The 27,921-nt window shown below is 39.9% G+C and overlaps 1 protein-coding gene across 10 annotated transcripts in view; it reads right to left on the reverse strand.

Moving 5' to 3' along the window:
* Positions 1-2,735: 2,735 nt before the first annotated feature.
* TENM2 (teneurin transmembrane protein 2) overlaps positions 2,736-27,921 on the reverse strand; it is a 1,471,143-nt gene continuing 1,445,957 nt past the window's right edge. For all 10 annotated transcript variants that reach the window (XM_085236695.1, XM_085236691.1, XM_085236690.1 and 7 more), the window contains 10 exons: positions 27,611-27,631; positions 23,529-23,761; positions 22,422-22,576; positions 21,068-21,942; positions 16,479-16,654; positions 14,669-14,904; positions 10,422-10,718; positions 7,882-9,496; positions 5,491-5,621; positions 2,736-4,617 (listed from right to left, as the gene is read on the reverse strand). In XM_085236695.1, coding sequence (XP_085092821.1) covers positions 3,856-4,617; positions 5,491-5,621; positions 7,882-9,496; positions 10,422-10,718; positions 14,669-14,904; positions 16,479-16,654; positions 21,068-21,942; positions 22,422-22,576; positions 23,529-23,761; positions 27,611-27,631 — 4,501 coding nt within the window. In that variant the 3' untranslated portion in view covers positions 2,736-3,855. The remainder of the gene's footprint in view (positions 4,618-5,490; positions 5,622-7,881; positions 9,497-10,421; positions 10,719-14,668; positions 14,905-16,478; positions 16,655-21,067; positions 21,943-22,421; positions 22,577-23,528; positions 23,762-27,610; positions 27,632-27,921) is intronic.

Genomic DNA, 27,921 nt, shown 5'->3' on the forward strand with positions numbered 1-27,921 from the left:
CGAGGCAATGACCACCTGTCACCGCCCTCGGCGTGCTGCGAGATTTTTTTCCTTCAACCAAATCAAGGTTTTATGTTTGTTTGTTTTTTCCGAACGACCGTACTGCGCGTGCTGCCGCGCGTTCTGTCGGGCGCGCAGTACCGTGCCCCTGCAGCACGGCTCGGTACAGCCCGGCACAGCCAGCCCTGCCCGCCTGCCGCCTCCGCGCTGGGACGCACCTGTGTGCCGCACACCCGGACCGCCGCGGGCCGCAGCACGGAGGAGCCGCGCAGGCGCAGATCGCCGCTGATCTCAGCCCCTGCTGTGCTGCGGCCCGCGGTGGGGCCGGGTGCTGTGGCAGCTGTGCCGGCGCGTTGTAACGGCCTGTCTTCCTCACCTGGGCAGAGACCACGCGTTAAGGTGGGGGTGGCATCAAAAGTGTCCTTACAGCCCACAGAAGCAAGCAGGTTTCTCCTTTCTACTTCTGATACGAATTTTTGACTGATGGAAAGGCCTGGTTTATCTGATAGTACTGATTTATAGCATTAGATGATGCTTATTGAAATTCTATTTTCATTTATATGTTTTCTTCACTTAACGAAGCACACTATGTGTGCCTGTTTGTAACAGCAAAGAGACCTGAGCTGCAGCCAGCATGATTCCAGCAGATTTCCATACTCAATTACAAAATTAGGCTAGAACCCGCCAGGAGTTGTTGTCTGAGATATAAAACTTCTGTAAATATGGTTTCTCCAATAGCAGTGCTGCTGAGCCGCTGTAACAGCACAGGCAGCATTTTGGCACGTTATCCTTTTGTACTCATGATGACCAAGCTGCCACTTCCATTGTAAATCCTACTTGCTGAGGGTTCATACGCTGGCTACGTTCTCTTGCCTCTCTCCAAAAGTTGGCATGCAACTCTCTCCCACAGAGTTTTCACCATTTCAGTATTGCTTTTTCAGTTCTCGGCTCCAGCTCTGCAGCAGAAGCCTGACTTCAGCCCCAGAACAGTTCTCAGCAGAGGTCAGGACACTACACGTATCTTAACAAACAACAAAATAAGGAGAAGCCTGATTTATTTTCATCTGATATGGATTTTGAACAAGTGCTGCAGAGCTTCTGGGAAGAGGACGAGTGGAAACGGAACCATTGGCAACATGTGACCTGCAGGTCCCCTCACAGATCTCCTGCAGGGAGTCTGGGCAGGGCTGTGCCACCAGGAGCTCACCGTGGGTGCTGAGCTGCACACAGGGCTCAGGGAAATGACCTCCAGCACAAAGTTGTTTGCATCTAGGAGCTCAAATGCGTTGCTGGGGACCTGTGCTTTGGAAACCACTCACAGATGGGGATAAATGGTCTCCGAGTATTAGCTACGTGACTGGACCAGGTCCAAAAGTTGTTTAAGAGTACCCTGATGATGCACATATTATTTGCAGAGGAACTTGTCTTTCTGAGTGCTTCCCCTGCAAATCTGTCCCCAGGAAGTAATATCACAAGTGGTGCTTCGCTTTAGTTTCCTTCTGCAGAGGATAAAGAGAAGTAGCAAAATTAAGTCTGAACAGTTTCAGCTTTAGGACATTGGTAAGAGAACAAAGGAAACACAAGGCTGTGCAGCAAGTTCTCATTTCCAGCTGCAAGAAAACTTCTTATTTAAAAAAATGACCTAAAAAGCTCACCAGTACAGATCAGAGCATTCAGGAAAACGGTGACAGTGAGAAGTGCTTCCACCTTGGGATTTCATGATTTAAGTTTACACCAAAAGTAACAAACAACAAAGTAAGCTCCATAAATACCCACCTAATATTTCACTTGTTTAATAAAGTTTCACTTCTAGACAAGTCTGATAACAGCACTTCACATCTATCAGCACAGAGTAACATCTGCAGCGAGGGACATATAGGACTTTCTCTGGAAATGTACCCGGATTCATCCTTCTGAGAGAGAGAACAGGGCCTGGAGTTCTGGCACATGCAGTGCACGGGGAGCACACAGGTGCAACGCTGCGATCGGAACGAGATGGGTTCTGTTTGCTCAGCAAAACTCAGATGGGCTCTGAGTGTGATAGGTGCTGCATAGCACTGCCACCAAGCTGTTCTGCTTTAAACGTGCCCTGGAGTGAATTAATGCCCGTAATCAATTCAAACATCTCTGCTGATACCATGAATCATTAAAAACCTCATCTGCAACCCCAAAAGCAAGACTGCTCTCAAAATTAAGTGGTGCTTTCTGACTACATACTTAAACGAGATAAAAGCAGCAGGGCTCTCGCTGATGCATGGTTCCCTTTTAACATCATCAAGAGTGACTGTTAGCTCAGGAGAGGGTCTTTGATCTTACCTCCCATTTGTAAATGCGGTAGAAATAAGCAATCTCACAAAGAAGACAGATTGCACGGGGGCTCCGGGGCTCACAGCAAGTCCTTCCATCTTCCATTTAATACCACGTTACTGCATTTTCAAACAGTCTGGAAGTTTCTTTGGTGCAATTAAACTAATTCCAGGATTGTAAGGTGGTGATCTGAGGGTCACTAGGCATGAGATGCAGAGAGAGTTGATAGGAGCATTTACAAATTATTTTGTTGTCATAAACAGGTGACGCTTATGTAAGACTTTGCTTACTCAGAGATCAAAGGAACACCCCTCTGCAGAATCCATGGTACAGTGATCATTTCTACATATTGGATGCTGTACACGAGATGACCGTGGCACACTAAGATTTTTCTGATTTTCAGAGATTTCACAATAGAAGACCAATAATTCACAGGAGTTTTAGAGACTTTATTTATGTATAAACAATTTAAACACTTTGCCATAAATTATCTTTGCCTGTCTCTAGTCTTTGCTTAGCAGCAAATTAAAATTAATATAAAAACTCAATGAACAATTCATACATGTATATTACAAAAAAGTTCTTGTACCAAAGTTCTTATTAGACTTTTTTTTTTTTTCTTTTGTGGTGACTGTAATGTGATTGTCTCAGTTTCTCGACCAAACAAACACACTAATAATTTTTAAATCTGAAACAGTGATTGTGCCTTCTGGCTGATGTATGTACAGGGTGATCTGACGTGGTGCCCATTTGCAATAGTGTAACACAATGCCCACAGCTCTACTGGAACTGATACCAACAAACTACTGAATCTAAACAGACTACACCCTGTAACTGTGTTATACTGTCCACAATGGAAATCTTCAAAGACAAACAGAGTATGAAATTTATTTGTAGTGATTTATAGCCACCATTTTGAATGTAACTTTACACTCTGCCCTCTTTGAATAAGTTAAGCTTCAGGCCAGACAAATGGAGGGTCAGAGTGCAAGTGCGGTTTTGTTATTTTTAAATATAGTTTCCTTCACTATTTCCAGTGTGCTCTCACTTGCATTCTCCTTTTCCTCCAATTGCTACACACAAATCACCCCAAAGTCATGTTTTAAATGCACCTGTATTTCGCTTTAAATGAAAACCTCTTGGATATTTATCAAACAAGCAGTCTGAATTGTTTGTGTTTCATCAGCTGGTTAGTGAAAGTGGCCCACTTGGATTTCTTAGTTTGCTCACGTGTGAATGGAGTGAGGTAATACAATACGAGGCCTTCTTTTTATTTTTCTTTAGACCCAGAACAAGTGGGTAATATTTCAGGGGTACTTTTAAATTTGTATGGTTAGAGTTTTCAGTCAGGCTTTAGTCCACTTCAGGATGTGGTTTTTAATCACTTGAACAGTAGCATTTAACTCAAAAAATATGAGCTTGTTTGCCACTTGCTATCCCAAAGTAGCTCAGCCTAGTGCCCCCATGTAGGTCTTCATCTCCTTAGGAGAGGAGATAACAGTTATGACTACTGATTCATCCATCAGAGGATGACAGCAGTTTAATTTGTTACCTCTTTCCCATTTCATTCTGTCTTAAAAACTGGATGTTGCTGCTACTGTCTGCTAGCTCTGGGTACTGCTCCACAGGCAGGACATAATATCCCTCGTAACCTTGAACCCTTCCCGTGTTCAGAAGCTGCTGCTTCTCTCCGTCTGTCCACACGCGGCTGCCCTCGCGGCCATCCCGTGCCTTCTGCTGCTCTTTGGCCCAGGCCGACCCCAGGGCTCGCTGCCGAGCCTGGTCTAGCACTCGTGCCTTTTCCTCATCCAGCGTGTCGGTGGTGAGCCCGTAGCGGATGTTGATCAGCAGGGTGGAATACTGGAACTCGATATTTGTGAACCGTCGAGTCCTTCCATTGATAAGGAGGGTTGGCTGGGAGACGGTCACGTTTACTCCGCTGTCCAGGACCTTCCTCCCGCTGGTCATCGCCAGGGTGACGAGGTCGCTGTCGGCTGAGCCTATCTTGACAAAGTAGTGAGTATCCTTCCCCTCGATGCTGTAGTGCATTTTTTCCAGGTAGTGAGCACTGTTAAGGACAGAGGCAATTTTTCTGCTATCGTCTGTGGCTATGCTGGAAATGCCAGTGGTTACACGGCCTTCCTTCACAGCAAACATGATTCCTTTCCCAATAATAGGAGTGCTTGTTGCAAACCAGTGGCCTGCTTTTTCTCTAATACTGGCATGTAATTTTTTAGATATGACCTGTCCCTCAAGAGCCATGAAAGCTTGATTGTGTCTTTCTGTTGTCTGCTGGACTCCTGTAATTAGCTGGAAAAAAACAAAACAACAAAGAAGATACAGACCTGAAAATACTGTTTTCAGAGAACAGTGCTAATCTTTGTTTTCTTTTTATAAAGGCAAATTGCACAATGAAAAAATCTGTGGAAAGACCACTCCCTTCCTATATAAATACCACATCCAGAATTGGTATAAAAATACATTTGGCAAATAATTTTATAATCAGTAATGTCAAGTAGAAGATTATGGTCATATGTGCTGGTTTACGTGGTCACGTCGATTGTGCAAGTTTAGCACAGACTGTTTGAAAATGGCCTAGTACTTCTTTTAAGTATATTAAACTGGTTGGAATTTATGATGAAGGCAGAAAGCATATACCGTATCCCAGCCTTAACCCCACAAGTGCACGTGAAGACCATGACTGACACTAGCTGTAGTAACAGAAGTAGGAAACCATAGCCTCTTCCTATGAAAATCTTCAAGAAAAAAAGCAATGAAAAAGCTTGTACGGGGTGGGGAGCAAAATCATTTCTTAGCAGTACAATGAGTACCAACCTAAGTTCACTGTGACACCCACATTATTAGGTTAATTTTACCAATGGTACAACAGATGATAAATTACCCTGCAAAGTTTCCTTTTGTCATTGTTAATCAAGTTAATCAAGTTACAACTTGTTAATCAAGGAAGAAGTCAATAAAAGACAAACTAATGACACTGTAATTACGATAACGAGGGCTGGCAAGAAAGACATATGTTCATTAATATAAAGTCTAGCTATACTCACTTTTGTTTTACACTGAAATAAATCCTTGGCTTTCCACTGTAACTACCAAAGAGCCAGCAGTTCTATTCACAGAGAGAGGCAAATTTATCAGGAAAAAGGACTTCATGTTTTTGCCTACCTGTCCGTTTTCACATGCTTGACTCTCAGTCAACTCATACGGCGGTGACACAAAGTACATTTTTGCTCTAGGGAAACCAGGAATAATGTTGCTAAGCTGAAATCCGAACATCACCAACCAGCTTTTGACATCTAAAAATCAAAGTAAGGAGGCAAGTAAGAAATAAATGTGCATACGTACAAGAAATCCACAGATTTAGGAAATGCGCCTTTGACCTCATTTGTTTCAAGGAGCGGTTTTCAGAATTGTGGTATTCCACAGTGAACAAACATGGAATATCACCTCAAATACATCCTCAATAGTTCATCAGTGATATACAACCTCTTTCATTCATTCTTTTTCCACAACTGCACATGGAGCTCTTTATGTAATATTTGTCCCATCTCTGACACCTTCTGACAAGGTTAATGAAATCCATAAGCGATATTGTAAAATTATGCTGTATTAGGTTTCTACTCCTAAGAACAGCTACAAAGTGTTCTGGCAAAATGCACGGCTTCTCTTCTTATTTGCTCCTCCTAGCTGTCCTGAGGTCCCTGGAGTACCCATTAACTGCAGTCAAAGGCTTCAGATGTCTGCCTTCCACAGCTGTGCCCGCTCAGGCAGGTGCGCCGTGAGCGCAGGAGGAAAGGGAGGGTGCTGCAGGGCAGGGTCTCACCTCAGCCCAGGGATGTGCTTTGGGGAGCTCCAGCTCTCAACTCAACATGACAAGCCCTGTCTTCTTTTCTAGTTGAAAGTGCCCACCATGCCCTGCTCGCTGCTGCAGAGCCCTGGGGACTGAGCACCATGCACTGCCAGCCCCTAGGGCATGCATGGCCATGAGCCAGCACCTTCTGCTGCTACAAAGCCTCTTTTCCCTAAAGATTCAGCGGCTGCCTCATAAAAAGTGTAATACCCGATGGTCGTGGACATCCTAATGTGTAGTACTGATTGTAAAGTGTAATACTTACTGGTTGTGACAGCAAACATCTCCTTTTCTCAACTGTTCTGACAGTAAAATAAGTACTAATATATTCTGTTTGTATGAAGATATTTATACGTATTTCCAATTACATGAGGGAGAAGGTTTTTTTTTTTCCACCATGAAATCCGAGGTGCCAGCATAATCACTTCCTGTGCAATACGATTTGCTTAGTCCATACAGCAACAAACGTTCTAACCACAAATGAATCATTTTTGCAGAGAAGGTATGTGCTCTACCAAAAGCAATGCATTTTCCGGGACTTAATCCAGTAGATGGATAAATAAAATAAACGCAAATTCTGAATATAGCAAAATATCAGAAGATGGCATTGAAGGTTTAAATCAAGCATTGATAAATGAAAACAGAATTTTGTTGCATTTAAGACAATGAATTTTGATCCCAAAGTAATTTTAGTCAATATTTCTCACACTAAGAAGAATCCCACTATCTTCATATTGCAAAGAAGCTACAGTTGAGGTGACAGTATGTCACAAGTGTGACTGGGTCCCAGAGAACGAAGAAAACCTGCTACAGTTTTCTTTGAAGGAAATGCACACTTTTCTTGAATTTCGAAGTAATGCTAAAATTAAGATAGCTCCTTTTTTAAAGTATCACTGCTCTAATTACTGTATACTACAGATTCAACTTTGAAAAAAGCTTTTCTTAAATACATGTTAATTAACTTTCTTTTTAGAAATTGCCAGCAGCCAGTTCAAGTACTTACTAAGTACTCTTTCTAAGTGAAAAATTATTACTAATTAAGAAGAGGTTACAAGTTTTACCCTGTTCTAGCATGCACAATCAAAACTACTTTACTGTTTCTCTCTGAACATGTGCCATAAAATTTATTAAGTTTTCCAGGAGAAAATAATAGTTAAAAAATAAAAAATAGAATTTTTGTTGTAGAGACTAAAAACTGCATATTAAAAGATAAATGGGAAAAAGAGGTTTAATTAAATCCATTCTCGGTGCTAATTTGAAATGTGTCTGTGGGCTCAGTCAGAAATTAATTTTGAAAATAGCCCTGAAGGGAAGAGTTTCCGAGATGTTCTGGTTCTTGATTCTGCTTACTAACCTGCTTACTGGTACCTTCACTTTGCTTTACATCTTTTACAAACACATCTCCATACAGTACTGAGTTGAAAAGGAAGAGCCTTATGGGTGAGCTGAAATTGAGTATTTAGGCCAAAATTACTTTTCCTCCTTCCTGTTTTTCTCTGCGGTTTCTCATTTCTTGCCCTTCCTTCAGGGAGGAGCATTATCAAAGAATCAAGAGTAGCCAGCCCTTTTCACAGCACAGAAAAGAAAATAGCCCAATCTTGATGCTCTGATACCAGTATATGGCTAGTAAGGTGAATTCTGATTCCTTTCCCAAATGAATTTCCGAACTACAGTGCTATTTATACAAAAATGCAACAAAGTCTCACCTGTTACATAATTCTTTAAATCCAGTTCATTGCTGAGAGGGTTGTTACTCTTGAACATGTACAAATTGAAAGGAGCAGGTTCTCTACCAATGTTTTTCCACATTGTATAATCAGGAGATGTCCAGCGTCCAGCAAGGACATCGTAGTCCCTTTGGGTAAAATGAACGAGTTTGGTTAAAGGATCATACAGCCCTCCATGGAACCCAATAACCAGCTGGAAATCGGGGTTTGAGTCATAATAGATCTCCCCATATGCAGTGTACTGAAGCTGTTTGATCATGAGGCCATTGATGCTGAATACGGCTAATGGAGTGCCTGTGTTATCGGAGGCAACGTAATATTCTTCCCCACTGCTACTCTCCATTGCAAAGAGGTGGCCTTGCAGATCATAATACAAAGAGGTAATTTCTGAATTGGAATGATTGTAGACATGTGTTACTCTTGTTGGATTGTGAAGATCAGCATAAAAGTATTGTAGATGATGCCCTAGGTTAGTCTTACAGGAAGCCCTTCGGCCAAGTCCGTCGTAACGGTACTGAACGTTCCACCCATTTGCTTTGTTGTAAGCTCTTGTTAAAAGTCCTTTGGAATTGTACTCAAATACATCCGAGCCTCGTTGACACAGGAATCCATCATCATCTATTTTGTATGGTATGTCACCTAAGCGCGTAATCCTGTCTCTTAGGTCGTAGCGCAGGGGCATCAATCGAACACTGTTTCCAGGATTCAGGAGGTGAAGATTTCCATTCAAGTCATAACTGTAACGCCAGGTAGGCCTATCATTTACTGCCACGCTTTGCAATTGCCCATCTCCGTCATAATCGTAGGTATACTTGGTTGTGTTAGCGTACGGCCCAAGTTTCAGTTCTCTTTTAGTTACTCTTCCCATGCTGTCATACTGCACAGTCATCCAGTACATCAGGGATCGGAACATTTCATACTGAACTTCTTTAATGCGTCCGTGGGTATCAAAGTGCTTACTCAGTGTCATAACTGCTGTAGTAATAATTTGATTTATATCGTAATAAATAACTCCGAATTTGCCAAAATGCTCAACTTTGCCAGAAATCTCATCGTAACGGTAAAGATCAACCGGAAGAGGTGTCTCACTTATGATGGGTTTGATGCTTGCAATTCGAAAACTATTGTCATGATATGTATAATCAAACCTTGCATTGACCATACCTTCTTCAGAGAATCTGTAGATTTGTTTGTCAACGAGAGGGCCAATTTTACGATAGCGGATTGTACAAGAAAATCCTCCACTTTGCAAATTCACCATTTTGAGGACACCTGTAGTTTCATCGTATCCAAAAGTAACTGCAGTACTGTCATAAACAATTTCTGATAATTTGGATAGCTTTCCATACTTGTAAAAGACTTGTCGACCAGTACCTAAAAACGATGTTTTCAAAATCCTCCCATCGTCACTGTAATCAAAAATCACTGATGCGTTGCTTTCAGGAGGATTATAAATATTCCTAATGTAGCCAACAGACGTGTGAGTTGACATGCTATGCCGAGCAACACTAGGCATAGTAACAGCATGGAGCCGGTCTGAAGAATCATACTCAAAGATGTACTGCCGCTGGCTCTGAAGCAGTAGTACCATTGACTATGGAAAAAAAAAACAACACAAAAACACATACACAGTTACCGTTTTTTTGGCTCTGAGAGGGCATGTAAAAAAACAGAAGTTTACCAAAGAGGCAATAATGTTAAATTAATAAAAAGAGACATCTATACGTTAGTTAGGGGCACAAAGCTGCTCTGGAGTATTGTCAGATGCCAGATAAAAGGATCTGCTACTTGGAAATCAATATGCTGACACTCCAGAGAAAGTGTAGGTTAGTAATCTATTAGCTACCCTCTCCTCAGTAGGATTTCTTTTTTTTTCTTTCTTTTTTTAAGGATGAAATGGAATTTGGTAAGTGAATTGATTGATCTTTCTGCTAGCAATTGTAATTCACAGCTATTGCTGTGAAGCATGTGACAAACTAAGCAGAGAACGGGTTAAAACAACAGATTCAAAGAAGGGAAGGGGAAAATAATATGCAATTTTCAGGTATTTAAGCTTCTTTCACTATTAAAGAGTCTTAATTAGGATAAATAAAAATGCATTACAGTATTTTCTTTTAATTCATAATGAGTAGAGATGAATTACCTGTTCTACCTGAACCTTTGGTCAGATTTAGTCATGCATTTTTGTTCTTAATTAAGCACAACTCACTGTGTTAGTTTATGCCACCATGCGGTGGGTGGCCTATTCACTTTCAGGAAAATATCAAAAGATACAAACCACGAACAAAGGATTTCCTATTAAAAAATTAGTCAAATTCAGTTACTAATTGAAAAATAATAACATTTGAGATCAACCACAAAGGGATTATTAACAGCCTTTGTAATATGTAACTGCATATGTTATATTTTGGGTAACTTCTGTGTGAATTTATTATAGACGGAGCTTAAAATGCAGCAACGAAGTAAAGTAATCCTGTCTCTTTGTAACAAATGTCAGAATGTAAAACGACAGCACTTACTTTTTCTAGGTAGGTGTAACTCCAAACTTTCCCATCTGCAAACATGCGCGATACAATCCTGCCTTGCTTGTCGATGTCTGTCCTTTCACTCATGGCTCCGCGCTGAAGCCCCGCCAGGCGCCCGTTGAAGAAATAGGACACGTTGACAGCAGCCAGGCCGCTGCTGGGCAGCCAGAGGAAGGGCCGTCCCAACTGATCGTAAATTATCCTCAGGGTAAACTTGCGGTGATCATCGTAGATTTTTTCAGTGCGTATATTCCGGTCGTAATCAATGGACAGTAAATTCCTTCCATGAACCTGTTGAAACAAACGAAGGCTGTATTCAGTGACCACTGAATTCCTGGAAGTGTAGGATTCAGACTGACAGGCTTTCATATTTCACTTCGAAGTAATTTAGGATATGCTTTATGTGCCTTACTGGGCTGTGTCCCAAAAATCTTACAGACAAAGGATTCCCCTGTCACAAAGGACAGACATACTGCACATCTGGCTCTTGAATTGCAGACTGTTAACAATTAGCAGCAAAACGAGTGTTTTCGCATGGAAGTAACTGTTTCACATCTGTCACCAGTAGTTCTAACTTAGTGTTTTTCCCTACAGTGACTTCATGGACAACAGAAAATAACATAGTTTTATATCTTCTTGGAGGCTTAACTACTTAGGCACCTTAGTTGGAACACCCACTTATTAATTCATGCCATTAATGTTTTCTTCATTTACTTTCCAAATATTCAACAGATTCCTTAAGCAGCTCAATTACTTGCAATGCATTTCATTTCTTCTGATAAAAAATCCCAGTTGAGCAGGCTGGGGATGGACTTCTAGTTGTGCAAAACACATGTTCTAAGTAGTTAGGTTAAACATTTTTCTTATCTAGTTTTTAGTTAGTTTTCAAATAAAGGCACAGCATGAAATGTTTCAGTCCAAGATTTTTTACTTCTTTTTTGAATTAAAAAAAAAACTCCCCCCCCCAAAAAAAAAAACAAAACAAAAAAACAACCAAAAGCAAAGCAGAAACAAAAGAGCATAAGAACGCAAAATGGTGAGGTTTCTAGTGAAAGCACTATCATGAGAGCTACATCAAAATAATCACTAGAGGCTAAGCCACAGAATTCAGCCTAATGCTATAATCTGATAAAGTTTCTTAAGTAATTTAATTGTAGATGTGTCATTAATAAAGTACAAGTCTTTAAATTAGATATCATTTGACAGCAATGACTGCTTAGAAAGTATTCATCGGTTTCTGGGAATTTGTTCTTCAGCTTATATTTTTCAGTAGCTTTGATTAAGCAACGTTTTCTGTTATCCAAAATTAAACTGCACATCAAACAATATGTAAATTAACCCTGAGCCTTTCTCGCAGACATGAAAGTTATTCAGAGATCTTTTCACTGGCAGGGGTAAACCCAATTCCCATCACAACCGACTCTGTAGGAATTCAGTTGCACTGACAGCAAATTTAAAATTAATACAATTTTGTGTTTGTAAAGAAGTAATTATTTCAAATTATCGCTCATTATCCTCATTTTTTCCATTAATAAAATTTAGCTCTTTAACAGTCTGCATTTCCTCAGTGGCAATCATTAGGAAAAGCTTTTCTGTATGTTTTCCCAAATGCTTTTCCAGCAACAACTTCTCCTGTGAGTCAAAGAAAGGCATGGTTTTAAAAACATCTTGGCAAAACAGATGATGCTCTGCTGTCCCAAGTTAATGGAAACAAGGCTCTGGGAGGCAAAGTTGGCACCAGCCCTTTCTCAGCCAGTTACTCTGCTTTTGTAAACGTGAGGTCAGTTCTTATGATGGAGACCTGTCAAAACCCTTTCCTGCACAAAGGTGAAGCAGGAGAGAGCTTTCACTTCTCAGAAGCATGTAGCTGTAATGTTAAAATAAAAGAGTAGGATATGAGAGAAAGAACTTGGTTTTTTAAATGATAGACAGAGGTTTTTTAAAAAGTATTTCAGAAAGATCTTCCCTTTTCACAAAAATACTATAAAGGGAATTAGATTTCATTTTTCCCCAAAGATAACCCAAGTATTAGTTTTTTGAAATGATTACACCACATAAACAGCACTCAGGGAATAAAGAAGCCTCTGTTTGGATAAATCAGTAACTTCATATTTGTTTGTAAAACAAGTAAAGCCACAGAGTCTAATTGTGGTGTCATATTAGTTATATAGAAACCCAAACAGAATGACTAACTCCCACTCTTCTTGGGAGTACTAATAACACTGCTGTAAATATCGTGACTGAGGATCATCTCAAAAGCCATTTCTCTTTTGTTCTGCTACCTCTGGGCATATCTCTTTCTTCCTCTCGCTGCTGCTGAACAAGAGGCAACAGGGCAACATCCCTCTGTGCGTTGGTAAAAAGTCTCACTAAATAAATCACTTAACTGCAGCGTATCAGAAACTCTTCTGAACGAAATTTGATCCAGGCCTCGTCTGAAGACACTAGCGAGACACTGGACGTGTGGCACATGAACTAGTGGTGGGTGGTTAAGGGGGGGAGGTTCCCACTTCTCCTCACTTCTGTTGTGTGTCTGGTACTGCTCATAAGAAGCGATAACATCCAATGAAGGAATGACTGCACTGCTGTCCCCAGCTCAGACAAAGGGGCTGTACTCGCATTCACATTCAGCCCCGCTAACACTTACTGTCCGAATGCAGGACTGGAGATTGACAGTAGGCTCTCACAAGAACCATGTCCATAGAAGAACACTTTCTGCTAAGCGTTCCCCTGGGCAGTCTCTGTGGCCTGCTTGGTGCTGCTGGGCACTGCATCTGGCACAGCTGCCCTGCCCAACACTGCTCCAACACCCACTTCCCAACACAGTTGCTATATTTCATTCACTGAACAATTTATAAAGATGAATTAGGATAAATGAGATGCAAATAAATTCTATGCTTTCTCCCTTGTTTTTTCAGATTTCATTTTCAGTCCACTCAACCTGTTATAATCTCACAGTGATTTTCATTTAAAAGAGCTAAATGGATATGTGATTATTGTTACAGGAACTAACACCAGACAATTAAATGTTGAGGTGTTGCTAGATAAAGCAGTGTTTTCATTTGCATAAACATGATGCAAGAGAATCCATCTCAGGCAAGATTTCAGCTCGAAGACGTGTTTAACTCCATTTAATTACCACAAGTACCTCTATTAAATTTTTAGTATCGAGAGTTAGGATTACAGCAGTTTTAAAGTCCTATTTATTTTTATTTTGAACACCTAGTCAAAATGCAGAGCTGATCTATTTTCTACTTACAGTCAATTTGTGCAGGTCAACACATCAAAAATCAATTACACGGCCATGAAATTTAGTCATTAAGGATTACCTGCTAATCTCATTCAATTTTTTGTCTAATCTTCCCTCTCACACGAATATGTGCATATTCTGAGGATTTGTGAAAATAAGGGAAGAATGTGAATTAGATGTTAAGCAAGAGGAAAATACCAAAATTTAACATCCCAGTCTAATTTAGTTTTACAAGTAGTTGGCTAAATACATTTCATTTATTATGGTCATCTTGAACACACAGTATTGCGTCTCATGACCAATGATATCGAAAGAATTATTAACATAAACAAGATCTGGATCAGCGCTACATTTTTTCCTACCTGGTATCTCAAAACCCTTTCAAAACTGCATATACTGAGAAAACAAGAGAGAGTTTGGATATTTAACAGGTGAAAAAGAGCGTAGGTGAGGAGAATGGGATCAATCTGGATGTAGCAGATCTTTAAATTTGCAGGGGATGGCTTCCGTGACTGGAGTGTCTTTCATTTCCTATGCTTATGACTTTGTAATTATGGCAGTTATTTTCCAACCATGATATTTAGGAAAGGGAATCAGCACAGTCTGCCAGACTGGATGAAACTGTAGGGGGATTTTAGATAAGCAGAACGTAACTGCTCAAACTCTGTGTGTGATTCAGAGGACTGACTGTGGTTAAGAGTGACATGGAATTTTTACAAGTGGTCAGCTTCTTTTTCTTTCTCACTTGCAGCAGTATTCTGGGTATTTTTACCAACCTCTCGTGGACGAAATTTCTGTAGCTTATTACAGATGATTCTATGTACTTAACTGGCCTCTCAAATAAAGAGATTCTCACACCAAAGACAACCCTAGAGTCACACATTTTAAAGAAGTGAAAATAGAAAAGACGAGTTCTTCAAAATGGAAAGCTGTCAGCCCGCAGAAGAAAAGATCATTATTGTAATGCTGCCGCTACAATAATTCTACTTACCCTGAGCTTTCTTCCAAACACAGTCACTTTGCCTTTAATCTGTTCTTTCCTCAGACGCCATTCAATTGAGTTCAAACCATTCTCCATTGGTAGAGAAATATTACATCGTCCTATGGTGGGAGTTACCGTCCCAGCCAGGACATGAGGTTCGCTGTGAAAGCTAATACTCATGCCATTGGCATACATCACTCTCAAAGTACCATTATTACAGAGCTGGTAGCTGTTCCTCACTTGATCTACAGCAATAACGAAAAGAAAATAATTTAGCTACTCCAGTCATAAAGAAAACATATAGCTTAATTTGATTGCTTTTTTATTGCACTCCTGTTGATGTTAAATGAAGTCAGCCTGCAATTACCACTTACGTGGTACTATGGTGGAAATTACAGATGTTACTGATTCATGTAAAGAACAGTAGTGTAACAGTGAGCCTGCAGAGAGATACTATGTTTATTTCATTACATTTTCCCTTTAGTTTTAATTATGAATCAAAATGCACAGTGATATACTGCAACCACGTAATTTATTTCTAATATGAGCAAAAAGTCCTGAAAACTGAACTGCTGGATAAACAATAAAACATTAAGCTCTAGGATAAAAAGAAAAAAAACCCACACAGCTGTTAGACTCTTTCTGTGTGTGACCAAGTAAGCTCCTCTTCTTTTCCTGTCTGTTTAGAAACTGTCTCCAAGCAGGCGCTTTGAACAGAATTAGTTTAGCTTTAAATCCTCAAGGTATGAGGCTCCAACAATACAAGCTGGCAGCCACAGCCCTTTATTTGTCATTCTTCATTCTGCCACACAAGAACTGCACTAGCCAATCACACCCCCGGCCTTTCTGCTTGCTGAGGAAAGTTATAAAAATAATCCAGTACTTTGACGGCAGTGCTATTCTCCCAGCTTTGACACAGTGAGGTCTGTTCTAAGACAATGAGGAGAGAGGGCTACAGCGGGCAACTGTCACCAAAGCATCAATATTTGTCTGACAAAAGGACAGCATCTACATAATTAATCATCTGGTACAAGAGAAAGAAAGACTTTGGAACCAGACATGTCGCAGTATAATCGTCTATAAATGTTGACGTTTATGGCAGGAGGAGGCTATTTTTCAGTGACGATATTCTTATGCCAGTGACATTGTATCTTAATTTAAAAGCCCTCATCATTCATCAAATTCCTTTCAGTCTGTCTTTGATAACTGTGACTGTTTTCACTTTGTCAGATATAATCCTTGGGTGGTGCTGGGAAGATCTACACAAACATTTAACCATGTAGTTGCTAACCTTTTTGGACATACTTGGAGCGTTACACCATTCTCTCATGAGCTAACTGGGGCACAAGACCATCCACTGGTGCTGTTTTACATTTTATTTAACGGTAGTGTATACATTTGAAAGACTCATGTCTAATCACAAAAGGTACCTGAGCCTCTTACTCCACAAGGATTTTTACATAGACAATCAACATTCATCAGCCAGACTGCATTTTGTGGCAGCAAAGTCAGATTTGGCAGTGAAGTACAGAGAACAGTATTAGTGGGTAAAGAGAACCTGACACAAGAGGTAACAGCAGGACTAACTTTCATCAGCAGATAACGACCACACGTATTTGACACAAAGTATGATTGTGAAATGTCTCTTACCTGTCCTGAAGACCTGTCATTTTAGGAATGAGCTCTATGGGATTTTGTCTTGCAAACCTTATCATTTTTCCCCTGCTCATGACTGTACTTATGACACAAATCTTTTGAGAACTGCTTTCTCGAATTGTGTGTGTGGTTAGGAGATGTGCTGAGAAGTGCACTTTGGTACCTTGAACAACTGTATAGGAAGCCTCCACAGAGGAGAGATTTGTGATGACCGTGACATCATCATCCCGATTAGAATTCTCAATGTCGATGGTAATAGACTTTTCCATTTCTCGATGAAGGCTAGTTACCACTCCAGTGGGACGTGTTACATTGGTCAGGCGCCCTTCATGATCATAGCTAATAGAAAAGTTAGTAAGAGCAAAAAAGCATGAGGATATATGTTCATTTCAATACCCAATGTATTAATAATGCACCAAATTTTTGCAAAAATACAGAATGAAACAGATTTTCAAGAACATCCTGGCTATAACTATTTCTCTGTTGTTGAAAGGGTCTATGATGATGAAATATTAATTTTAGAGATACTGATCTCAACTCCATTAGTGTAAATCCAGACTAGTCTCTTTTGAAATCAATTAAATTCTTACGGATATACAGAGTGATATGTGGATCCATCATCATTAGTAAATCCATCTGTATTTTGATTGTTGCATTTAACTCTAAGGATGTGGCACCATTATGATATTACAATATACAATTGCATATGTTGCACATTTGCAATTGAATATTTAGTGGAAATTACTAAGTATGACTTTAAATGACATATCAAGGAGTAAACTTGCCATAAGAGATCAAAAAAGACATCAACTTGAGAAGACAATAATTTCATTTAGGTCTTATCTGTGGTACTGCATTGCCTTTTGGGGTGAATCTTTTGCCCGTATAGATAAATGATAAGAAGTTAAGGCACGGGATAGGTTGGAGTTGCACAAAGGGCAGCAGTCAGCACTCAGAATATACCTTAGAAGATGGATTAAGTGCTCCCAAGGCACAAAAATAAAAAATAAAGGTAAAAGGGCTCTCCATTAGTTTATTGACCTTACAGAAGCAGATAAGTTTATTTAGAGGTATAAAGCCTGGGGAGGGGGCAAAGAAGGAATGCTGCCTGAAATTAAATTATTCTGTTTCTCCCTTTCCTTTAGTATGCTGTATTTCTGTGCATACATATGCTAAAGAAGCAATCCCTTGGATCTTTTAAGGGCAAGAAATGGGGACCTGAAACACAAAATCAGCATTCCTCTAGTTGCTGCAATTCTCTATTTGTGCAAGTCTCTCACCCAGCTGCTACCAAAGCGCAAAGGAGAAAGACAAGAAAAAATGTCCTGTGTAGATAAAGGGAAAAGTTTAGGTAAAGACTGAAACCAACTGGTCATCCTTTGGATGTAGAAATCCAGGGAGTGGGAAGCCTGGAAGAGAACTGGTAAATCCATTGCATTGCCTGAGAGTAGGAGAAGAGAAGAGCAGAACATTTAGTATCACAAAACTGGATCATTTCTTTGTAGGTCAATGTTTAGCTGCAAAGAAGAAAAAAAATCAGTGCTTTCAATGTGATTTTTTACAATTAAATCATTAAGAAACCTCAAAGTAGGCCACCTGAACTGTACAGACTATCTCCAAAATTAACATACAAAATAGGCTCCTCAGTTAATGCAAATATAAATTATGCCTTTCAATCCATTGCAATTGGTTGCACTCATTCAACTGAATATGGAGGAGGAAGGAAAAAAATCACCTGTGGAGCAACAAGTCTTACCAGAACCAACGGAAGGGTTAGGCAAAGAAGTAAATCAATAAAACAAAGCATCATGCGACCTGGAAGGAACCAATAATATAGTGTGTTCATTCAAGCAGTTCAGGATCAAATAAAGATTAAGCAGCATGATTTTTCTTAATAAAAGCCACAAATTTCTACCCATTAGACTATAGATAGATAGATAATAGACAGATAGATAGATAGATAGATAGACAGACAGATAAATATTTACTCTCTCAACAAGATACTGGATAAAACACAATACATTTAGGTAACCTACAAAAAGGGTTTTGGTTAAGTCTTTATAAAAGTATTTATAAGAAATACTGAAATTACTCAGAAAGCATAGATGAGGAGAGAACTTGATCCAGCCAAACATCCACCTAGCAAGGGAAACAAGAAGCACCAAAAATAGACCTTTGGAAATCTAAAAGGTTAATAGTGGGATAACCCCTAAGAATCTGCATGTGACGACTCTGCACGCCTAGTGATTAGCAAAGGTATGAAGAGAATACTTAGGTGCCAAATACTGCAGAAGAGACAATATTACATAGGACAGAACTACAAAAGTTTATGAGTGGCTTTAGACTATGCAGAGCTGGGTGAATATCCAGAAAAATGGCTGGTGAAATTCCCCATCAGCAGATATATTTTAGGTAATGCAAATGAGACAGATTAATTTAAACTTCTCATTCACATTGCCGGGTTTTTAATTAACTCAGGAAAAAGTCCTAGGGATTGCTGTGGGCTACTCACTGAAAATCTCTGTTTAAAGTCCAAGGACAGCCTAAAAGTAAATATGGATGAGGATGTACAGAGACTGAAACAGAAAAATGGAAATATTCTAATGCTATTTCTACAAATCACTGTTTTGCCCCTTCCCTCTCCCAGGGCATTTTCCCCAGTGCTGGTCACAGTGTTTGAAAACAAAAATGGCAGATCTTATAAGGGTTTATAGGACAATTGTACTCTCTATGATCTGCAGACCATCTAGTTTATGAGCTAGGCATAAAAGAGCCACTACCTAATAATATATACAGATTGCAATACCAGTGTATAAAAAGGAGGCACTACTGTTTTATGCACTGCATCAATAAAATCCTATTAAAAAAACATGAAAGGTAAAAAATTTAAACTAAATAAACCAGAAAACTTTTATGTACTCTGTAATTTAGAAGTGACATATTATTGAGATTTCTTTTGAATTTATGTATTCTTGAGAGCAAGTGCCTAGCAGACTACAAAAACCAGGCATCTATCTGAATAATAAGAATAGAGATATACGGAATTAAATGGTTATCTAACTTTCTTCTTCATGACACAAATCTGATCCTAATCAAGTTAGAAAAAAAAGAAGAGTTGGCAATATAAAAATATACTGATCACTCTGGGACTTATTGTGTCTTTGCTGGAAGCAGCTACTACACATCACAGCACAACACAGCATCAGGCTGGATGAATGAGATCTGGTAAGGCCATCTGAGTGTCTTCACTTGAGGTGGATTCTGGATACACTGAAGTTACGGAGCTTCTGTTTCTCCAGTTAGAGCACAGTTTCATTGCGTATTTGTATTCATTGTATATTAAAATAGTTGGTGTGGGTGCTTTTCTGCATATATACATGCACACATTGATATGTGCAATAAACTGAATTCTGTGAGAATTGTTAGGGCACAGTTATACAAATGAGGAATGAAATAATTGGATTATTTTTGTAACTAACGCCTAGTACCTAGAAATACCCTTGCTAAAATGTGAAGGAGCAAAAACCTTCGAATCTCTACCGAGTCCTGTGAAAACCAGGAGTTCAATTTCCAGGGCCACGCTAGAGGAAGACCACGAGAGGGCACTGCCTTCCTTTGCAAGGAAAAGGCATGGTGGGCAAAGCCCTGATGAGCAATGCTAATTTCGGTGTATTTTGAGCAGACTGAACCATTCCTTATAATCCTGCGTTAGTTTTCTCTAAAAAATAAAAAAATGTTGGCCAAGTTGAATGCATTAATAAACAAAAAAAGTCTGCATTATCACTATTCTGTAACCTTAAAAATAAAGCTATAATTTGAAGTCAAACATAAGATCCTGTTTACGCTTTCTAGCTGGTAACTTGAGAAATGGCATTTAGTAATAAACAGTTACTCCTCTGAAAAAAAAATACAGGCATCGGACTTACCATACTTAGAAGTCATACACACATTTACAATATTCCATCTAGATTCATTTTAAAAAAGTTTTGGTCAATAAATGGCAATAAGACTACTAAAAATATGGAAATTATTAAAGAAAAACTGACTGTTTTATCTAGATTCTTAATATACTTTTGAAACTCATCTGATGAATTCCATTTAAAGGGAAAATTCTGGCTTTTTAATCTATGCGCTCATGAACACCAGTGTGCTCTTGGGTTATCAACAAATTATGTGAGTTACACAGGGGTCTGACAGATAGCTGGGGATGTAATTTCCTCACTTGTCTCAAGAATGAACAATCAGTAAAGTTAATCAACATTTTATCAACCATGAGTAATATATGAGCCTGAATAGAAAGATAATTTGAGCTTTAAAAGAAAGAAACCGTGGTATTAAGGTTTATAGACACAGGCAACTCAGTAGGAGCCACAGATTGCTGGGGGCTGGCTTGGATTCAAATTATCTGCAGTCTTGCTGGCGACTGGGAACAGGGGCCCAAGCTGGCAAAACAAAAGCACGTTTCTGAATGTCGCACACAGTCCTTCGTGCTGGAGGTGGGTAAACTTCCTTACTGGCCTCAAACTATGGGCAGGAGTTTAGGTGGTTCCGTACCCACCTAAAGGACACGGCAAAACCGATGAAATCAAGCAGCCACTTAATTATGTCCAGCATCATAATAGATTGAGGTGCAAAGGCCTTATTCGGTATCAGTGAAAAACCTACAACAAATTTCAGTGGAATCACTTCAGGGCCCCCTCACTACCGTTTGAAAAATAAAAGTACGCTTAATATATCCAAAAACATTCTTACTCATAAAATGTTGTCCATCCTGTTTCATCACTCTTCGTTGCTAAGAGACCACTGTTTCCATTATAAGTCATTAATCCAAGTTCCAGGGTCTGCGTTGAGACTAGTTTGAGTCCACCATTAGTGCCAACAGCCAGCGTGACAATCTGATTATCAGGCATCAGTAAATGGCGGGGCATTCCGCTGGCGTCCCGACGGACCTTCAAGGAGTTGCCATTGCTGTCCATCACCTCCGTGACATCGTTATCGCTGCTATAGGTGAAATTGTACAAGTACTCCCCGGTAACAAGGCTGAGAGTGTACTGGTGAATCCCATCAGCATTGAAGACATACAGCTCCTGTTCTCCTGGAGATGCAGCTTCATATTGGTTAAAAGAATTAAGAATGGGCCTGTTTTTACTGACAGCCCTAATGCGGATATTTCCGAGATCAGCTATGTAGATGGTACCATCTGGGGCCACAGCTAAGGAAGATGGTGAATTTAAGATGGCATCAGTGGCATACCCATCATCCCCAGAATAGCAATTACAGTTGACATCATTTTTGCAATCACAGTCTGAAGCTGCCCCTGCAAGAAGGCATATTTCTCCATTGGTAGTTACCTGGCGTAGCCGATTAATTTTTTTTTCATCTGTCTCACTGATGTAAAGAACTCCTGTGTGTGAGATGGCAATGGCACTGGCTGATTCAAGTGCAGAATGAATAGCCAGTTTGCTAAGAGAGTAGTCTATACCAGGAACCTGGCAGTGCATGGGGCGTCCAGCAATAATGCTAACTTGATGGTTTTCTGTGATCCGTAAAATAACATTGTTCTCTAGGACATAAAGTGAGTTGTCCATGGGATTGACAGCGAGATCAGTAGGCCACTCCAGCCGTACCTATGAGTTGCACAAATTATTACTGTAAAACTCATAACTGAAAAGTACACTTCTAGTGTTTAAAATTCCATGTGTAACAACAGCAAATTAGTGAGGGGTTTATCAGCGTAAATCATGAAACTGCAACTATTTCAAACAATCATTTTCTTTCTTGGAAATATTAAAGCTATGTGCAATGGTAACTTTGGCGAATTGTGTTTTGGTGCAAAGAATGAATGCTACATTGTGGAAACTCTACAATAATTACAGAAAAACAGGCAATTAAGACAATTACTTCCATTATCTCAACCTTATTTCACTATTGTTGCATAAATAACCTGCATTAACCACAGTAAAAGGATAGTTCATTCATCTCAGTAATGAATCAAGCATGCTACCATCTTGCAATACATAACGTATTTCTTAAGTGGCCAGGAAGTCATCCAAAACAGTTGCCCATTTCTTCTAAGGCTGAGAAGTAAAAAAATGTAAGAGTTTACCTGGCTGACATCCATGCTGGAATCACAGCTCAGAGGTCGTACAGCAGTTAGGTCATTGGATCCCAGCAGAGTTGATATAATTCCATTCTGATCCACTTTTCGAATCATAGTGGCATCAACAAAATACATGAGTCCATACTTATCCACTGCAATTCCTGCAAGTATGAAAAATAGGCATTAGTGAAGCTTCTAGCTTCAAGGTAGGATTAATCATATTAACAATTTTACGAGATGGCAGTGTTTGTTTACTTTTCCTGACTTCCGAGTTGTAAATTCTTGAAGAGGAAAGGCACAGAAAAATGAAAAGGCACAGAATGATGCTGCTGCTTGTCATGAAGGAGGGCAGGCATACTCTTACTTGACTTTCCTGCTTTAATTTGGTGCGCTGCCTAGCTCTGTTCTTGGTCTGAAAATGAAATACTCATTTAAGGATTCTGCCTTACACTGGTTGCAGTAGCACTCATTGTACTGTCGAGGGAGAGAAGAGGAAGCTTTATCTTCTCAACCGCTGTGTAGGGCTGTTCTGTCCCATTAACATACTTTGTACATATAAACAGAAACTGTTACCTAAACAAAGAACAGGACCTCTTGTTTTTATTCATTTTTCTTCACTTTTACTATCATCCAGCTACTTTCAACCATTAGAAAGAAACAAAGGTGTCTGAAACACCTGGCAATACACCTGGTTAATTCAGAACTTAAACAGCAACGTATCTCCCAAATCTCTACATCACATTTAAAATTGTTTTTTAACAATCAGAGACATCTAAGGTGACATATGAAAGGTGAGAAAAATGCCACAGTGGGCAGTTTTTCTTCCCAAAATGCTGTATCTCAAATAGAGATTTGTTTTCCAGTTTTCATGTTTGCTTCATGGAGTTAAGTGGTACCCTGCTAATTTCTGTTCTGTTCTCCTTTAGTGGCATTCAGTGCTGGGGTAATAAAGTTTGCTTAACTAAACAAAGCACGAACACTTGCCAATCCACTGTAATTAAAGCACGGAATAAAAATTACCAAGCAAGTAGTGATTTAATTGCCAGATAATTATTTCCACATCCAGCGTAGCCTCACATAGTCATTTTCTCTGCCTTTTTTTTATTACATTACCTCGAGGACTCATTAGGGTTGCGTCCACTGCTTTCCCTCCATCTCCACATCTGGCTTCGTCAAAGGGCAGGCACTGCTCTCCAGTCCCCGCCACCACTTCAGAATTACCAGCGAGGTCTTTTGTGCCAGTGAGAGATTTGACTTTGTATATCCGTCGGCTGTTGGTGTCTGATACGTACAGGGAGCCCGAAACAGGGTCCACGGCCAGATAGTATTTGTGAGCAGGATTGTTGCTTTAGAGAAAAAGGAAGCATAAAACAAAAAGAGCTGAGCAGCCCAAAAACGTCACAGGCTTTCAGAGCGTAGATATTCATCAGACACTGAGATCTGGAAAGAAAGTCTGACACCTTCATACAGAGTTGGGGTCTGAAGAAGTTCTGTTTGAAGATTTAACTTGGTTAGGACTGGTCAGTGTTTCAGGATTGTCATTCCAAATCTCACCAAACACTGCAAAACAGAGCCCAATAAGCCAGAACCATACAGTGGACTTTCTCCTTCATCTTTTTAGCTTTAGGTCCATTCTCTTTGGCTTATATCTACCTGCTAACACCACCTTTCTCCTGAAAGGAGAAGTAATAGGAGTAAGATAAAAAAGTCAGCTTCTGAGTTACATATATTATGCCACAAGATTTGTGTGGTCTTGCATAAATAGAAGGCAGAAGCATAACAAATTTATTCCTAATGCAAATTCATTCTCATTCATTCCTATCAAGAATCTCATTTACGGTAGATGAAGTTGGTTATGTAACTAAAACCAGAGAGACCCCGAGTGTCTGACTTTAACTCCAAACCTTCTGTTACTGACAAACCGGTCCTCAGTTTGAAATTAGAACAGGTGCTCATATGGGAAGCTACTTCTCATATGAGATATATGTTTTTTGACAGCTTGTCACATTTTGGAACTACTTTAGCAAATCGTCTGCAAATTGAGAAATGTCAATCTCAAGCGGTATATATACATTCGCACACACAGAACTGCAGTGCAGAAATATTTTCAAAATCTTGCCTGGCTAGTTTAACTCAATTTAGTTGGATTTTAAGCATGATCTGAATTTCTCAGCCTTTGGTGCCTATGGGTGAGCAATAAGGTCAATGGTGGTTTCAAAACATAGAAGACAAATGAAGACAGGAAGAAAAATAATGAAGGTTACTTACCAGTAACCAGAGAGATCTGCCTCCAAATATCCACACTCCTAGTTTCAAGTGGCAAAAGTGCCCATCTCCAAGAGTGAGGATACTCAGAGATAAGTTATGATGGACATAAGCCATTTCTTGATCAGATTCGCTGAAGGTACAGTAAGGGCACTTCTGGCAGATGATTATCAGTAACAAAGACAACTGCGTTTCTGTGGTCATGAGCAGATTTGGAGGAATGAGGAGGCCCCAAAATATCACTTTTTACAGTTATCTTCCTCTATGCCAGTCTGTGACATGTCAGGACTTTAAGTGAATAGCAATTAGTTCTAAAACCATAGAAAGCAGGAAGGAGATTTGTTTGATCAAACTTAAGTAGGCAGAGGAAATGCCATTTGCTGAAGTCTAGGAGTGTAGAAATTAGAGATGAATAAATACAATAAACAAAAAATACTTGGCAGTTTTATTTCATGCACGAATTGCGGAGTGCTTTATAAAGATGGGTATTACACCCATTTTACAGAGGAGGAAACTGAGGCACAGAGAGGTTAAGTGGTGCAGACAAGGTTATACAGGGAGACCAGTGACATGCTTGAAATTAGAGCACAATCTCTTTGTTTTCCAAGTTCCTCTCCTTATCTTCAGCAGCAGACTGCACCTTTTCACTACACTTTTACCACATTCCTTCTCATCCCTCCAAAACAAAGCTTAATCTTTGCCACATAGCAAAGTACTTCCTTCCACTTACTTCTTCACACCCTCAAGTATCTGAGCCATGCAAACACCTGCATATTACTCACTGTTTTGAAATTCTGCTCTACTTTCACCACACTTTCTCCTTGACACTTAGGAAGAAATTTCACTGTGACCCTAGTGCTGTGTCATACTTCACTTTGCAAAGACACCCAAATTTAAGTCAAAGCCTTGCAACAGCAGCAGAACAGAAAGGGCTTACACACTGCTGCTGTGGGCCTGTTGTGTTGTCATCCTCAATCTTTTCTGCCTGTCTTTACCAGAACCTGTTGCTGAGATGGGAAGAGGCATGTACAGGCTGGAGGTGCCCTTACCTATCTTCTGCCTGCTTAAGACAGGGCACTCCCCTGGCCTGGGGTGCTCTCAGCAGAGACTGTGGGAGCTGCTCCACCCTTGCTGCAGCCCTGTGAGCTGCAGGAAAGGATTCTGTACTGCTCAGATATGATTTTGCCAGCCTGTGCCTGCCCTCCCATGAGCATGCCCCTGCCTCCCTTCTGCCCACAGCTAGTCTTAGGTGTGTCCTGCTGCTATCAGCACAGCGCAAAGTATGAATCACTCAAGAGCAACGGCAGAATGTGGCTCATCTCCCCCCTCTCTCTTGCAGGCACTGATGTGACCATGGGGCTTGGCCTGTATTTCTCTACTGGCATCTCCCTCAGAGCAGTTTTGTCAGGGTGTGGGCCATTAGCTTTTGTTCCAGAGCAGGGCACAACTCAGTGCAGCTGCTAACCTTGCCTATTCACTTTTGCTCCTGAGCCTGGTAAGGGAACAGGCAGTGGAAGATGCTCCACAAAAAACATTTGAGCAATTCTGGCACAAGACAACCGGTGGGTGTGCGTCCACAGTCTCAGAAAAACTGAAGAAAGTATTACCTTAAACAGGGATGTATTTTATAAATGAATAGTACATAGTTGTCAAACCGGCCTCTAAGCAACTAAACACCTTTTGCGTCTTTTTTCTCAGCACCATTTCAATCTTTTATTTGAATTACAGGAAATGAAGGAATATACCTTACTTTAAAATACTTTCCACAACATCTGATATTGCCCAGAAGCCTCTCTTCCTCTAGTCCTCCCTAGTGTGCACAGTAGTTACAATCTGCAGCCTTACTCCATCTTCCAGGAAGCCTGGAGCCTGATAGCAAGTATAGGCAGCATCAGCTCCTGGTTGCTGCTCTTCTCATACATGCATAAACAGTGTTACAACAGCTTTTCTTGAAATATAACCAAAAAAGAGAAGCTGCTCAGAGCAAACCTTTATGCACCTGAAGAATTAACTAAGCTTACACTTGCAAATGAGAAGCCTCCAGCATCACCAATAACCATTAGCAAATTGTGAATGAATTCATCTAGATAAAACAATTCAGTGGAGTTAGACTCCATATACCAAAGCACATTGTGAACAGGAAATTACATTATTTAGTCAGACTATCTTCTGTATCTAACTTACGTAGCAGAAATCGAAGGCTACCAAAGTATAGCTTTAAAAAAGTCATGGACAGAACAGTATGGAAGAGCTTTTAACAGCTTCTCTTGTTCTTGCCCTTGATATTATGAGGATGAAGGTGTGTGGCACTGAAGAAGGCGTAAGTATTTCCTATGCTGCTCCCATCCAGAAAGCCTAGTGCTCAGATGAGGCAAAAGGAAAAATCTTTACTCCTCACATCCAGAAAGGTTGCTCCTCCCTTGTAATCATACAGTGATTCCTTTTAGTGATTTCACACAACCAGCTGTTGAATGTATTCCATGAAAGAGAACAGAAACTAACTTGTAAGTAAGGACATCATTCAGGGAGTCCCTAATGACCAGAAAGTGCATTTTTGACCTATTTCCAGTCATCGGTGCTTTTGTGAAACTTTCTGGCATTTGTAGAACTGCTCTAATAATTTGTCTCAACCATTTGGACCAGTTATAGACAGCGGGGAGAAACGATTATGTAGAAGTTAGCTTGGGGTTCATTATACTTGCATTCTACTATAAGTTTCTAATTACTGTCATAACTTGTTTTGTTGCTTTTTGACTACATTTTGTAATTGCTAATGCTTATCATATTCATAACACACAATTAGCACATAAAATGTTTCTATATATGGTACATGAAGAACATAACGTTACACAAGAAGCACAACACAAAAAGCAAACACAATGAAGCAAACAAACCATATCAAATTATATGGGAAAGAGCTCATGTCTTACCTATGTTTAAACTCTTTATTTCTTTATAGAAGGGGAACAGAAGGAAAAAGAACAAACAGTTAGCTGAAGAATAGATGGTAAAGCAAACATAGTATTTGTTTTATTTTACAAAAGGACATAGGAGAAGGTACCTCTTTTCAGCACTAGCCTTATCTTGGCTTACAGATGAAGAATGCCTAGGAGTGATTCACTTGCCAACTAGTTCCCTAGTATGATACCCCTTCCCTTATCCCCCACCCCCATATACGCTGCAGAAAACTTTCTTGAGCACTGGAAGAGTTTTCAAATGGAAATATACGCAGCTCGTGAGC

The sequence above is a fragment of the Meleagris gallopavo genome, chromosome 15, assembly GCF_905368555.1.
Source record: "Meleagris gallopavo chromosome 15, MGAL_WU_HG_1.1, whole genome shotgun sequence".
In the NCBI taxonomy this organism is placed as follows: domain Eukaryota; kingdom Metazoa; phylum Chordata; class Aves; order Galliformes; family Phasianidae; genus Meleagris; species Meleagris gallopavo.